We start from the raw sequence: 11,847 nt of genomic DNA on the forward strand, positions 1-11,847 counted from the left end.
ATGATTCCTGTAGTAGTTGGGTACGATTAAGAAAGCGTAGCAACTCTATAATCATTACCAGAATGTCCGTACGTCCATTTTAAACATGTTGATTTTTCTACTTTTTTAACAACAAATTTTCAAGTGTTTTAATTATCCGTTTGATCTGATTTTTGGTATATTGATTCCTGGGACAACAAAAAACAATATTATAAGCGAAGCAACTCTATAATCAAGTCCAAAAATGTAAGTATGTCCATAAACATTATCCTGTTTTTAAGCAGTTTTTCATCAAATTTACCTACAATTTTTAAAAGCGAAGCTTTTCTATAATTAGGGTAGGTCCGTCCGTCCGTACGTCCGTCCGTACGTCCGTCCGAGATAGATAGCTTTTATTCGTTAATTTAGGCAGGTTAGAATTGTCCTATCGATTTCAAATTTTGCATGATGATTCCTGTAGTAGTTAGGTACGATTTAGAAAGCGTAGCAACTCTATAATCATTACCAGAATGTCCGTACGTCCATTTTAAACATGTTGATTTTTCTACTTTTTTAACAACAAATTTTTATGTGATCTAGTTATCCGTTTGATCTGATTTTTTGTATATTGATTCATGGGACAACAAAGAACAATAGTATAAGCGACACAACTCTATAATCAAGTCCTAAAAATGTAAGTATGTCCAGAAACATTATCCCGTATCAAGCAGTTTTTGAACAAATTTACTTACAATTTTGCTTCGACTGTTTCGATTCTTTTATATTCTGATTATTCAGTTCAGACACTATACAAGTGTTAATGTCCGTTTGTCCTACCGTTTCAGTGCTTCGCTTTTATGGATGTTGTCATCCTTGTTATTCGACATTTATACATTTATGTTCCGATTTTTCAGTTCAGTTACTATACAAGTGTTAATGTCCGTTTGTCCTACCGTTTCAGTGCTTCGCTTTTATGGATGTTGTCATCCTTGTTTATATAATGTAGTAACTATCACCATTTCTAAATTACTTTATTTGATTATCAATTTAATTACCTAACCTTTTGGCCAAAAAACCGAAAATCGCTACTTTGTACAGTTGACAACCATTAAATCTGGCTTTTAGTCGGCCGCCTGTTAAAAGCTTTCTGGCCAGCCGACAAGCCTTAATGATATATCCCTGGAACTGCCAGGTTATGTAGAATTTTGGTTAAGAAAAACATTTAGACCTTCTCGTTGCAATTTTGTTGGATATGGCGTGTCTTAAAGGCCAAAGTCAACCTAAATTCTGAAATGTATGTATAAATCCATCAAATTTTTAGGATTTACTAACATTTTTCAAATTGACATAAGTTTGTCAATTTTCAACCTTTTTTCACATTTTAAGTTGCTAAAATTATCTTCATTACCTAAGGTTTTTGTTTTTTGAAAAATTATTAATAAAAAATGGAATTTAAAGCATATTTTTTAAAATTTTAGATGAAATATTGATTTTTTAAATTTTTTTTTTGGGCCGGAAATGGCCGGAAACCTGTCAAAAGACCGGATTTTAACCATTTTTTCAACTTTAGGGGTCATATCCAGTGTTGAGGAATTCAGATCAGACCTTAAAGCAAAAATCATCATTGGGGCGTACCCAGAAGGGGGCTTGATTTACAGATACCCCTAAAAACCGGTTTTTTATAAAAATCCCGGCCGGTTTTGGCCGGATCCGGCTCAAATTTTGCATGGAGTATTCCTTTGGTATTCCCCACAGTTGATACTTGATCTGGCAAGATCCCAGAAAAGTGTGTTATATCTACCCCCCCCCCCCACCCCCGATCTGTAAGGGTTAATTTAAAATAAATATATACAAAGAACAGAAGCACCACAAACAGTTTACAATTTATTAACCAAAATAAAATTTTGCATTGGGATAATAAATAAATACAAAACATAATTTTTACAATTATAGAATCACAAGTTTATATTGCACATATTTACTAAGACTTTCATTACAGTAGCGCAGCAGAGCTTATTCAACTAACAATAAATATTTTAGGACAAAGAAAAGTTCACTTTCATGTATTTTTTCTTGAAGGAATTTGATTGCAAAAAAGGACGAATAATTTGCCGCTTTTAATGAATTTGTATATGGATCTGATGTACAGACGGACGGTTATTTGTAAGATCATCCCTAGTTAATGAGTAGCAACTCTTATAATGTCAAGTTTACTTTTAAGCTAGTGTATACTGTATAGTTAATGTTTCGGCGTTTTATAAAATCGTAAAACAATGAAAAGAAGTAGGTAATAATGGAAAATTTTTAAGACAAATTATTACAATTTTAACATTCAGAAATGTTTTTTATTTATTTTTATAAAACTACACTTTAATTTCACTGTTCATTTTCACTAATGTTACTTTCTGTTTTTAGAAAATGAAAATCTGAAATATCTTCAAGATTTAGATCAATTGTTAGTTCTTGAGCAAATCCTTCTCTTTGTTCTTCACTGTCAGCAGGCTGAACCCTTGCCATGGGGGTGGGCAGGGGCTCAACCCTTGCCATGGGGGTGGGCAGGGGCTCAACCTTTGCCATAGGGGTGGGCAGGGGCTCCAGCTCCAGCTCGTGGCTAATATCTATGCCAGAGTCTACATAATCATAATAATAATAGTAGTAATATTCTGGTTCTTCATTGTTATCATTCTTGTCAACGTCATAATCTTCGTAATCATCTTCGCTGTACTGATCTGTGTTATCCTTGTTTTTGTCTTTATTATCATTAAGTTTATCGTAATCCTCATCCTTGGAAAATTTGGATGATTTATCGTTGTTTGTGTTGTAACTGTGGTTTTTCACACGGTTTCCCAGCATCGTCCTGTCATTAGTTGGATCTGGACCAACAGTGGCGCTAACTCTTGGTGGCACTGTATTGCTCTTTCTATTTCCAGTTCTTCTGTTGTTGGTAACAGTATCGCCGTATACTTGTGGGGTGTTCATGTTATACTTTCTTATTGGCACATTATATCCAGCTTTGTATGGATTTCCGTAAGTATTCTTATTAATCTTAACACTGCTAGAGTTGTCCACAGAGTTTTGTTGCTCATTTTGATCTTTGTAGCGAACTGTGCTAAGTTTAACTGGAATTTTACCGCCGGCCTTTAGTTTGTCCTGTAAGGTAAGGGCAATATTTTTGTAAGATGCTGAGGTGTTTTTATTGAGTATATGTTGTAGTATGTCCATGGGTTTCAGATATCCGAAAATTGGATGCTTTGTGTCCTCCCGGCCATTCTCTAGCAGTTGCAGCTCTTCATTCCTTAAAAAAATAGTATTTTTAATTACTTCTTCATTTGGATACTTCATAAAAAAAATTATTGTTTCCAAAAATTTTAATTGATTCAACTGTCTCTCCCAAAAATAGTTATAAATCTTCCCTAGATCTAGGTGAAGCTACACTGTAAATGAGAACCATATCGGTTCAGCGGTTAGAAAGATCTTTTGGCACAAACAGACAGGCATCCTATCACTTTTATACAAGGATTGTGTTTTTGGCAAAGTTGTTTTTTACCATTTTGACAAAAATGCCTTTGTTTCGGGGAAAAGTGTATACAAAGGTTTCTGATCGGGAATAATTGACCAATTTCTAAGGACTATATTAGCAACCTATATTGACGAGGAAATTCCCCTGTCACAATATCCACTTATTCTACATCCATTGTAATAAATGTTTAAAAGTACAGTGTGTTTTTTTTTATGAGAACTTTTTTGAAAGCAATTTTACCCCACTTATAGTTATCAGAAATTAATGATTAATGGCTCATTCTCTTCGCTTTTTATAACCATTAATATAAAAGCAAAAAAATATTTAAGTTTTTATTTAAAAAGTACAGTAAATTCAAAAATTCAAAACTTAGGTGACACATCTAAAAATGATTTTAGCATATTTTTCTTATGCTCAAATCTTCTACCCTTTGCAAGAATGGAGGGTGTACTTTGGGGTTCCTGTACTCCTTCTCTGGTTGAGGTATGGCCTTCAAACTTTAAAATGTTCTAGTATATGTCATTAATAGTATCTGTATTAATTTTTAACTCTATATCTCAACTTTAAAGCGTTTTGCAGCCATTCTTGCAAAGGGTAGGAGATTTGATCATAAGAAAAATGCGCTAAAACCATTTTTAGATGTTGACGCCTAAGTTTTTAATTTATGAATTTACTGTACTTTTTAGATAAAAACTGAAATATTTTTTTGCTTTTATATTAAAGGTTATAAAAAACGAAGAGAATAAGCCATTAATCATTAAATTGTGATAACTATAAGTGGGGTAAAATTGCTTTCAAAAAAGTTCTCATAAAAAAAACACACTGTAGTTGTATGTTATCCATTTGATAATTTAAGGGATTCTACCAGATTTTTAGATTAAATTAAATTATCCGTCATGAAAAAGAGCTGATGATGTTTGAAAGAAAACTATGACCATACAAAATCTTGCTATGATGACACTGTAATTTTTAGTAAGACCTTTTAAATATTTAAATATTTGATATTTTTAGGAGATTTTTACTCTTTGGGTAATGAATTATAACTAGGACAGCATTAAAAATACAGTTTACTAAAATATTTCCTAATAATAATCTTAATAAAATATCTACTTATTTTATAGATAATAGGTATTATACAGTGAATACACACGAAGGATATAATATTAACAATTTTAAAGGTAAAATTAAGATAATAAAAATTTAATCATATATCAAAAGGGATTACTAAAATTATCAGATAAATCGAAAGTTGATCTTCAAATTTCTTAATTGGGTTTATAGAGATGTTATGCAGGGCTAAACTGCTTAACTAAAATAACAGAATAAAAAGAAATATTTTAAAAATTTTAATAGTTTTAATATATATTTTTTAATGTATATAATAGGTATTGCTTATCAAAAAGAGATGACTAAAATTATCAAATAAATCAGAAGTTAACCTCCAAATTAACATTATTTGATTTTTAGAGATACAACGTATCTAAAAATCAAGGCTAAAATGCTTAAATGAAATGACAAATAAAAATGAAATCCTATTAGAAGTCATATATTTTGGTGTGGTATTTTATAACCAAATTCTAAAATGTTAAAATCTACTTTATGTCATGTTTAAAGATATATAAATGAATATATAAGAATGTCAGTTTACCAATTTTTTTTTTAAATATTAAATTAATCCTATGCTTCATTTTTTAAGTAACTCTTAATTTAAAAAGTAAATCTTTTTATTGTATTTATTACTGTAATTCATATATATCCGCTTTGTATGCAATAAAATTATGTACCACACTTACACATATTACACATACTGGAATAGGTTTCCAAACTATTTTGTTGATATAACGATCACATGGTAATTTTTTTAATTTTACTACTTCTTCAATATTACGAAAATAAGATAATTTACCAATCTTTTAATTTAAAAAACAAATAAGAATACATATTTACCTGCCCAGGCTGAACGGCCCAAATGAGTGGCTGATTTCCAGATTTTCCTGACGGCCACCAAAATTATCCGGTTTCTTAGAGTACAGGTTCAGGTGCAGCAATACTTCGTGCTTGTTGTCCCCGGTCAGCCCGAACGTGCCATACTTGCCCGTCAGGCCCTCGTCAGTCATTGGATACAGGTCGATGCCCACTCGCATCGGGATTGAGTCCCGCACAACAGAATTTGTGTTTTGCAACAGTGTTGTTGACGACGTGTAATCAGGACCATTGGGGCGTTTGGGCGGTGGCTGGTAGGTGGACACTTTTGTGGCAACTTCTTCGTATCTGTTGTTGTCATATTTGTCATAAATTTGCTGTTGATTTTGGTCATATTTATCATACATTTGCTGTTGATTTTGGTCATATTTGTCATATGCCTGTTGTTTGTTTCCGTCATATTGCTGTTTATTATTGTCATAAGGCTGGTATTTGTTCTTGTTGTATTTGTCATATGACTGGGGCTTAATATTGTCATAAATATCATATGATTGTTGTTTATTACCACCGTTTTGATTGTTATTATTATATTTGTCATAATTTTGTTGATTATTATTATTGGTATGACTGTAATCATTTTCATTGGCACTATATCCATAACCATTATTATTATTATATCCATTGTTATTATAATCATCATTGTCTACCTTATCATGGAAATAATTATTGTTTGGACTCGGGCCTTGAACACTGTTGTTATCATAAATTTCGGGACCTGGAAAATTTTGATTTGGATCTGGGGTATAAAAGTCTTGGTTATAAACCGGCGGTACCACAGTTTCTGTTGTATATGACTGGGGTGGGCCGTAGTTTGGCTCCAGATAGTTGGAAGGATTGGGGTTGTATGGCGCCTTGGTTGGTCGGTAATTCTGTGGCGGATAATCAGGTGCTGATGGCTGTGTGTAGGTATAATCCTGCTGGTGGCCATAGTTTGTTGAATGTGGGGGCGAATATTGGGATGGAGGCGCCGCGGGTGTAGTATATGTTGGCTGGACGGGGCTGGGGCTGTAGTTGGGCGGGGCGGGATATAATTTAGGAGGTGTGTACGGAGCGGGTGGAGGGGCGTAGTGGTCTGGTTTGTGAGGAGGCTGTGGCTTGTAAGGCTCAGGTTGGGGTTGCGGGGCAGGCCGGTTATAGCCTGTACTTGGAGGCGGTTTGTAATCATTGGGCTGCTGATGGTACGGGCCTTGGTTATAGTCATGGTCGTCATAAGGAACATCGCCGGGATATTTGGGCGGTTCCGCGTCAAATATTATGGGGATGTGTTGTTCGTGCTCTGGTGTATAGGAAGGTTTAGGGGGAGTGTAAGCAGGCTGAGGGGGAGTGTAGGCAGGCTTAGGAGGAGAGTAAGCAGGCTCTGGTTGATAGTTGGCTTTGTTTGGTTGACCTGGAGGCAGGTAGGAACCTCCTGGATTGTAGTTGTGCTCGTTGGAACCAATAGGTGGCCTGTAATCATTTATAAGAGTGTATTTGCCATCCTGTGTTGTGTAGCGTCGAATATCATTATTTTGTGGACTCACTTGCTGAATGTTGGTCAACGGTGGCTGCCCTATGATATCTTGGATGTTACCAGCATTCGGCGGAACATCAATACCAGGCAGTTGGACGCCTGGATGGCGGGGCGGAGGCCTTGGAATCGCAGGCTTTCCGCCCCCATCGCCGTAGCCGTCATAATTTTCAAAATTCATTCCGCTTTGGCTGAAAATGTTTGGCATGTTGTCAAATCTTCGGTTGCTAATATAGATTTGATTGTGCATTCTGTCTGAGGACAACCTATTCATTCCATTTATACCTCTAACAGGATACCTGCGTAGTCCCTGGTTGTTGTTATTCCTAACTGGGCTAAATCTGCGTCCCGAGGCACCATTGAAACTATGACCCATCCTACGGCTGTTGAAATCTTGAGAATTAATAGGAACAAGTTTGTTATCAATAATTTGTAAAGTTCCTTGTGACAACATAGGATCAACCTTCTTTTTTCTTCTACGTCGTGGCTTCTTTGTGGTTGTGGTTGTTGTAGTAGTTGTTGTGGTTGTGGTCGTTGTCGTGGTCGTAGTTGTTGGAGCTGTAGTTTCATATTGTTGTGGCGGTTGATACATGTTTGGAGGCTGTGGTTGATATCCCATCATTGGTGGAGGCTGTTGGTAGTTGTATGGATTGTAGTAATTATAAGGATTGCCCATTGGCGGTTGCTGTTGAACCACTATTATTTGTGGACGACGTGTTGTTGTTTCTGTGGTTGTTGTCGTAATAGTTGTTGTTGTTGAAGTTGTTGTGCTTATAGTAGTTGATGTTGTTCTCATCGTTGTTGTTGGAACAAACTGTTGTGGTTGTTTAAATGATTGAAATCTATTCATATTAAAATTATTGAATCTTCTGTTGTAATTAAAATTTCTTGGCGGCCTCTGGAAGACTGGTCTATGAATGGAAGGATGGATAATAGTATCATCTAGCGGCAGACTTGGATTTCGTGGCGGCGGTCCACGATATGGTGGTCCAGGAATGTTGTGCAGCGGTCTGCGGTTGTCCTGGATTTCGGGGCGTGGCTGTAGTCGACGATTGTTTCCGTTTATAGGACCTTTATTGACAATATCCTGAAATAACTTGTCATTTATGTCGGTTTTTCTATCCTGCCCAAATGAAAACTCTTTCTGGACGCCTATTTGATTTTCTGGGACCATCATGAGAGGAACCAGGAATGGGACTCGTTCCTTGTCCTCTTCCTCTTTTTCATTATATCTCCTCCTATAACAAAAAAATTTGTTGTCTCATAATTTTCTTTTAATATTAGGACCTCTTTATTTTAAGACTTTTGGGGGCATAAAAATAGCCTAAATCCATCCCAGGACCTTTACAAAGCTACTTTAATCTGTTCTTTAGTTGACAATGAGGACATGCAATTTAAGTTTATATAATGGAGATTAATTTAATCTTGGGTGTCATCTAGCAATAATAAAAATAAAACCCCAAGCAAGGTCATAGTAGTTTGAGGCATAGTTTGAGGGTTGTTGATTTTTTTTTTTTTTGGGGGGGGGGGTGCGGTACTCCAATCGTCTTACAAAATTTGTTTGGAGGGTAAACAATTCTTTACCCTCCCCCCCCCCCCTTTCCCAAGAAACTTCCTGATTTCAAGTTTCCCTAGAAGCGACCCCATGAACCCCTCTGGTGTAGATTTATACCTGTTACTTTGTCTCCTAGGTGGAGGCGAAGGTCGTCTTCTTTTCTTTCCTTTGATTTTCTTTGGAGGTGGTTTGGGCTTCTCCTCCTCCTCGTAATATTCATAATACTCATCTTCATCCTAGAATTTTAATCAAGGATTTTTATAGTGCCTAAAAAAATTACGTCATACTGGCCTTTAATTAAATTGTATACTGGCTTGCCATTGGTTGGCGTCATTTTTTATAGGCACTACAAAGAGCTTCATTTTTGTTTTAATATTCGGTAAATTTTTATTAAACAAAAAGGTATAATGACTTTCTCCACTTTAACATAGATTCATTAAAGGTCTTTTAAATGAAGATTTTTATCCTTGCTTGTAAAACCCTTTTATTTGTCTGAGAAGAAAGACAACTAGAAAGCATGAGAGGATAGCAAATGATTATTTATTCTTATTACAAACTACTGTTTTTTTCAGTAAGTTTATAATTGCATTGTTTTTTTAATACTAATGGTTGAAAAGTTTGGACTCTGCTAGGGTTAACCAAACAATTAATTTTAAATATAAGTGCTAAAAGTTTGTACGTCAAATAATGATATAACTTTGGGTATTAGTAAAAGTTACAGTTCAATGTCCTCTCCTTCCCTGTAAATAAAACTCTTCATATGTTAAGATAATGTGTACCTCATCATAATATTCATCATCATCCTCATAATATTCCTCATCAGTCTGACTGTCACTGCCCTCCTCGTCATCATTGATAGGCACAGGGATGTAGGCTACATAGTTACGACCTTCTACACCTGCAAAATATATATTAGCTTTCTTTATAATTAGGTTTTAGGTTTTTTTTTTATTCGCATAGATGGTTAATCAGACACAATAATCTGTTAAACTTTAAAATGTCTAGTAGACTAATATGAATTATGTAATGTTGGTGTGAAATCATGTTTAAGAAAACTTACCCACATCACCAGAGCCACTTGCTGGAAGAGGTGTTGGCAACTCTTCATATCCCACCAGCTCCTCAACAGGTATAACAGTATCATTCACAAGGTCAATAACATCATATTCACTATCATTAGCTGTGACGTCATGATAGTCACGGCCTTCAGCGTCAAGATTGTGGTTGCTGAACAGCCGTTCCAGGTCAAGCTGGCCATAGTCGTCAGGTCGGGTCAACAGCTGGTCAATGGCAACGGAAGAGCCCAGTAAAATGGCAACCTTAGAATATCAATAATTGATCAGTATGTGCTTTATTAAAGAATAATTCAGGTAAGATTTCAAATTCAGGGAGATTTAAGATTGAAAGTTTTGGATAGTATTTTCCTCCCACAACTGAAATCCTCGATGGCTATTTAAAATTAATTAAAAATCTAGGAAACTACATTGTAAATAGTTATAAACTTACTAGAATTATCCCCAACATGAGTTGAATACAAATTTTTCTCTTCAAACGTTTTGATTTATCTTGTTTGATCGGTTCGTCTGTTCCTACTCCATTTTGATCAGTATAGTCGTACGTATTGGTTTCACTTGTTTCAGCTTTCTTTGGCCAGGATTCTTCATAACTGGGAGGAAGGTCTTCAGGAGAAGGTTGCGGCTGTGGCTCAGGGTCCTTAGTCAAATCATATTCTTTATTTTACTTATTTTTATCAAAGTTACTTGGCGAGACAATCACGTTAATTGATTAAAGTTTTCTAAAAGTGTTTTCAAATATTTCACACTGCTACGCCCCCTAAAGGCTTCTAGGGGCACTTGAGGAAGGGGGAAGTACATAGTAAGTCGACCCTCCAATTTTATTATTAGTGAGGTACCCTCCCCTAAATTAGTTATAAACCTAGACCTATAAGAAGATTCAATAGTGAGGTATCCCATATATGTACTCTAGATATGTTACATACACACAAATAGACATCTAGTCACTTTTATATAAGGATTATTATTTTCTTGACCATTATCATTCTAAAAGCTTTTCCTTTTCTCTTATCCTTTTCAACTCTCGACTTTCTTTCAACGGAATTATTCTCACACTTATAAATTTAAACAAAAACATTTACACTGATTTGCTTTTGTTTATTTTTCACCTTTAAATTACTTTTTATTCTGTTTTTTTACATCTTTTAAGTCATTGCATAAACTATTTCTTTTAAGCACGACTGATGGACAAATTTCTAATTCAGATTTAGTTTCTTATTAAGGAGAAAAAGTTGTTAAAGGAAAAATTTAAGAATAAAGCCTGTGCCTGGAAGGTGACTTGCCCAGCCTCGCTAGTGCCACTCATCTCATCCTTGGCAGCTCAAACTTAAACCATACTTTTCAACAACTGAAAAATATTTGTCAGATTATTTTTCAAAGTTAGTCCGTCCGTAACGAATATAGCTCTTATCGTCCATTTCGACGTTTTAGTAGTGTCCTTTCGATTTCAAACTTGTCTGGATTATTCCTGTAACAGTTGGGTACGATTTAAGAAGCATAGCAGCTCTATAATCAATACCAGACATTTTTATATGTTCTTTTATAACATAATTTTCGGATTTAAGAAAATATATTAATTTAGTAATCAATTTTAATCGAAAGTTTTATACAGGATTTTTGTTCAAACTTCTAAATAGTGTTGAATATTAAATGCTTTATTACTCTACCTAAATTTGTTGATGTTAATGTAATTTGTTAAATTTTAAGCTTTGCTATTATGTTTGTTGTAGTTCACGTTAAGTAGCAACGTCAAAGTAATTAATATTTAGTTATAGTTCATTTTAAATGGACATACAGACAAACATCAAAACACTTTTCATATAAATACATATTAATACCTGTTTTATTTTAATTTGATAACTTTACTGTCGTTCTTTTTGAGGCTCTCACTTTTATTTTTTTTTATTTAGTTGTTAATTTTGACTAGATTTGTAAAACTTCTGAAAAATAAATACTATTAAGAGATAAAGTTTATTACATAAAATAATTAATGAGATAGTCGTTTTTTGGTGGTTTTGGGCTATTTTTCTTTAGATGACAGGAATTGTACATATAAAAACAAGGATAACAACATCCATAAAAGCGAAGCTCTAAAATCAGAAGGAAGAATAAACGAACAATAACTATTGAAGAGTGGCAGTAATAAGCAACACAGTAATTATTTAAGTCTAATCATCAAAATTGTGCATAAATTTGTTGCAAAATGGCCTAACAGGATACAGTACTTTCTGGCAACGAATATAGAGTTCAT

General features: G+C 34.5%; 1 protein-coding gene across 1 annotated transcript; it reads right to left on the reverse strand.

Moving 5' to 3' along the window:
* Positions 1–1,829: 1,829 nt before the first annotated feature.
* LOC145316107 (uncharacterized) lies at positions 1,830–11,559 on the reverse strand. Its single transcript, XM_080156411.1, has 8 exons — positions 11,435–11,559; positions 10,864–10,944; positions 10,030–10,236; positions 9,584–9,842; positions 9,303–9,421; positions 8,641–8,759; positions 5,426–8,206; positions 1,830–3,253 (listed from the first exon to the last, which is right to left on the reverse strand). The coding sequence occupies exons 2-8, from the start codon at positions 10,900–10,902 to the stop codon at positions 2,335–2,337; spliced, it is 4,443 nt and encodes a 1,480-aa protein (XP_080012537.1). The 5' UTR covers positions 10,903–10,944; positions 11,435–11,559; the 3' UTR covers positions 1,830–2,334.
* Between the last annotated feature and the right edge of the window lie 288 nt (positions 11,560–11,847).

Source organism: Acartia tonsa, chromosome 4 (assembly GCF_053477335.1).
Source record: "Acartia tonsa isolate MP-2025a chromosome 4, ASM5347733v1, whole genome shotgun sequence".
Lineage (NCBI taxonomy): Eukaryota > Metazoa > Arthropoda > Copepoda > Calanoida > Acartiidae > Acartia > Acartia tonsa.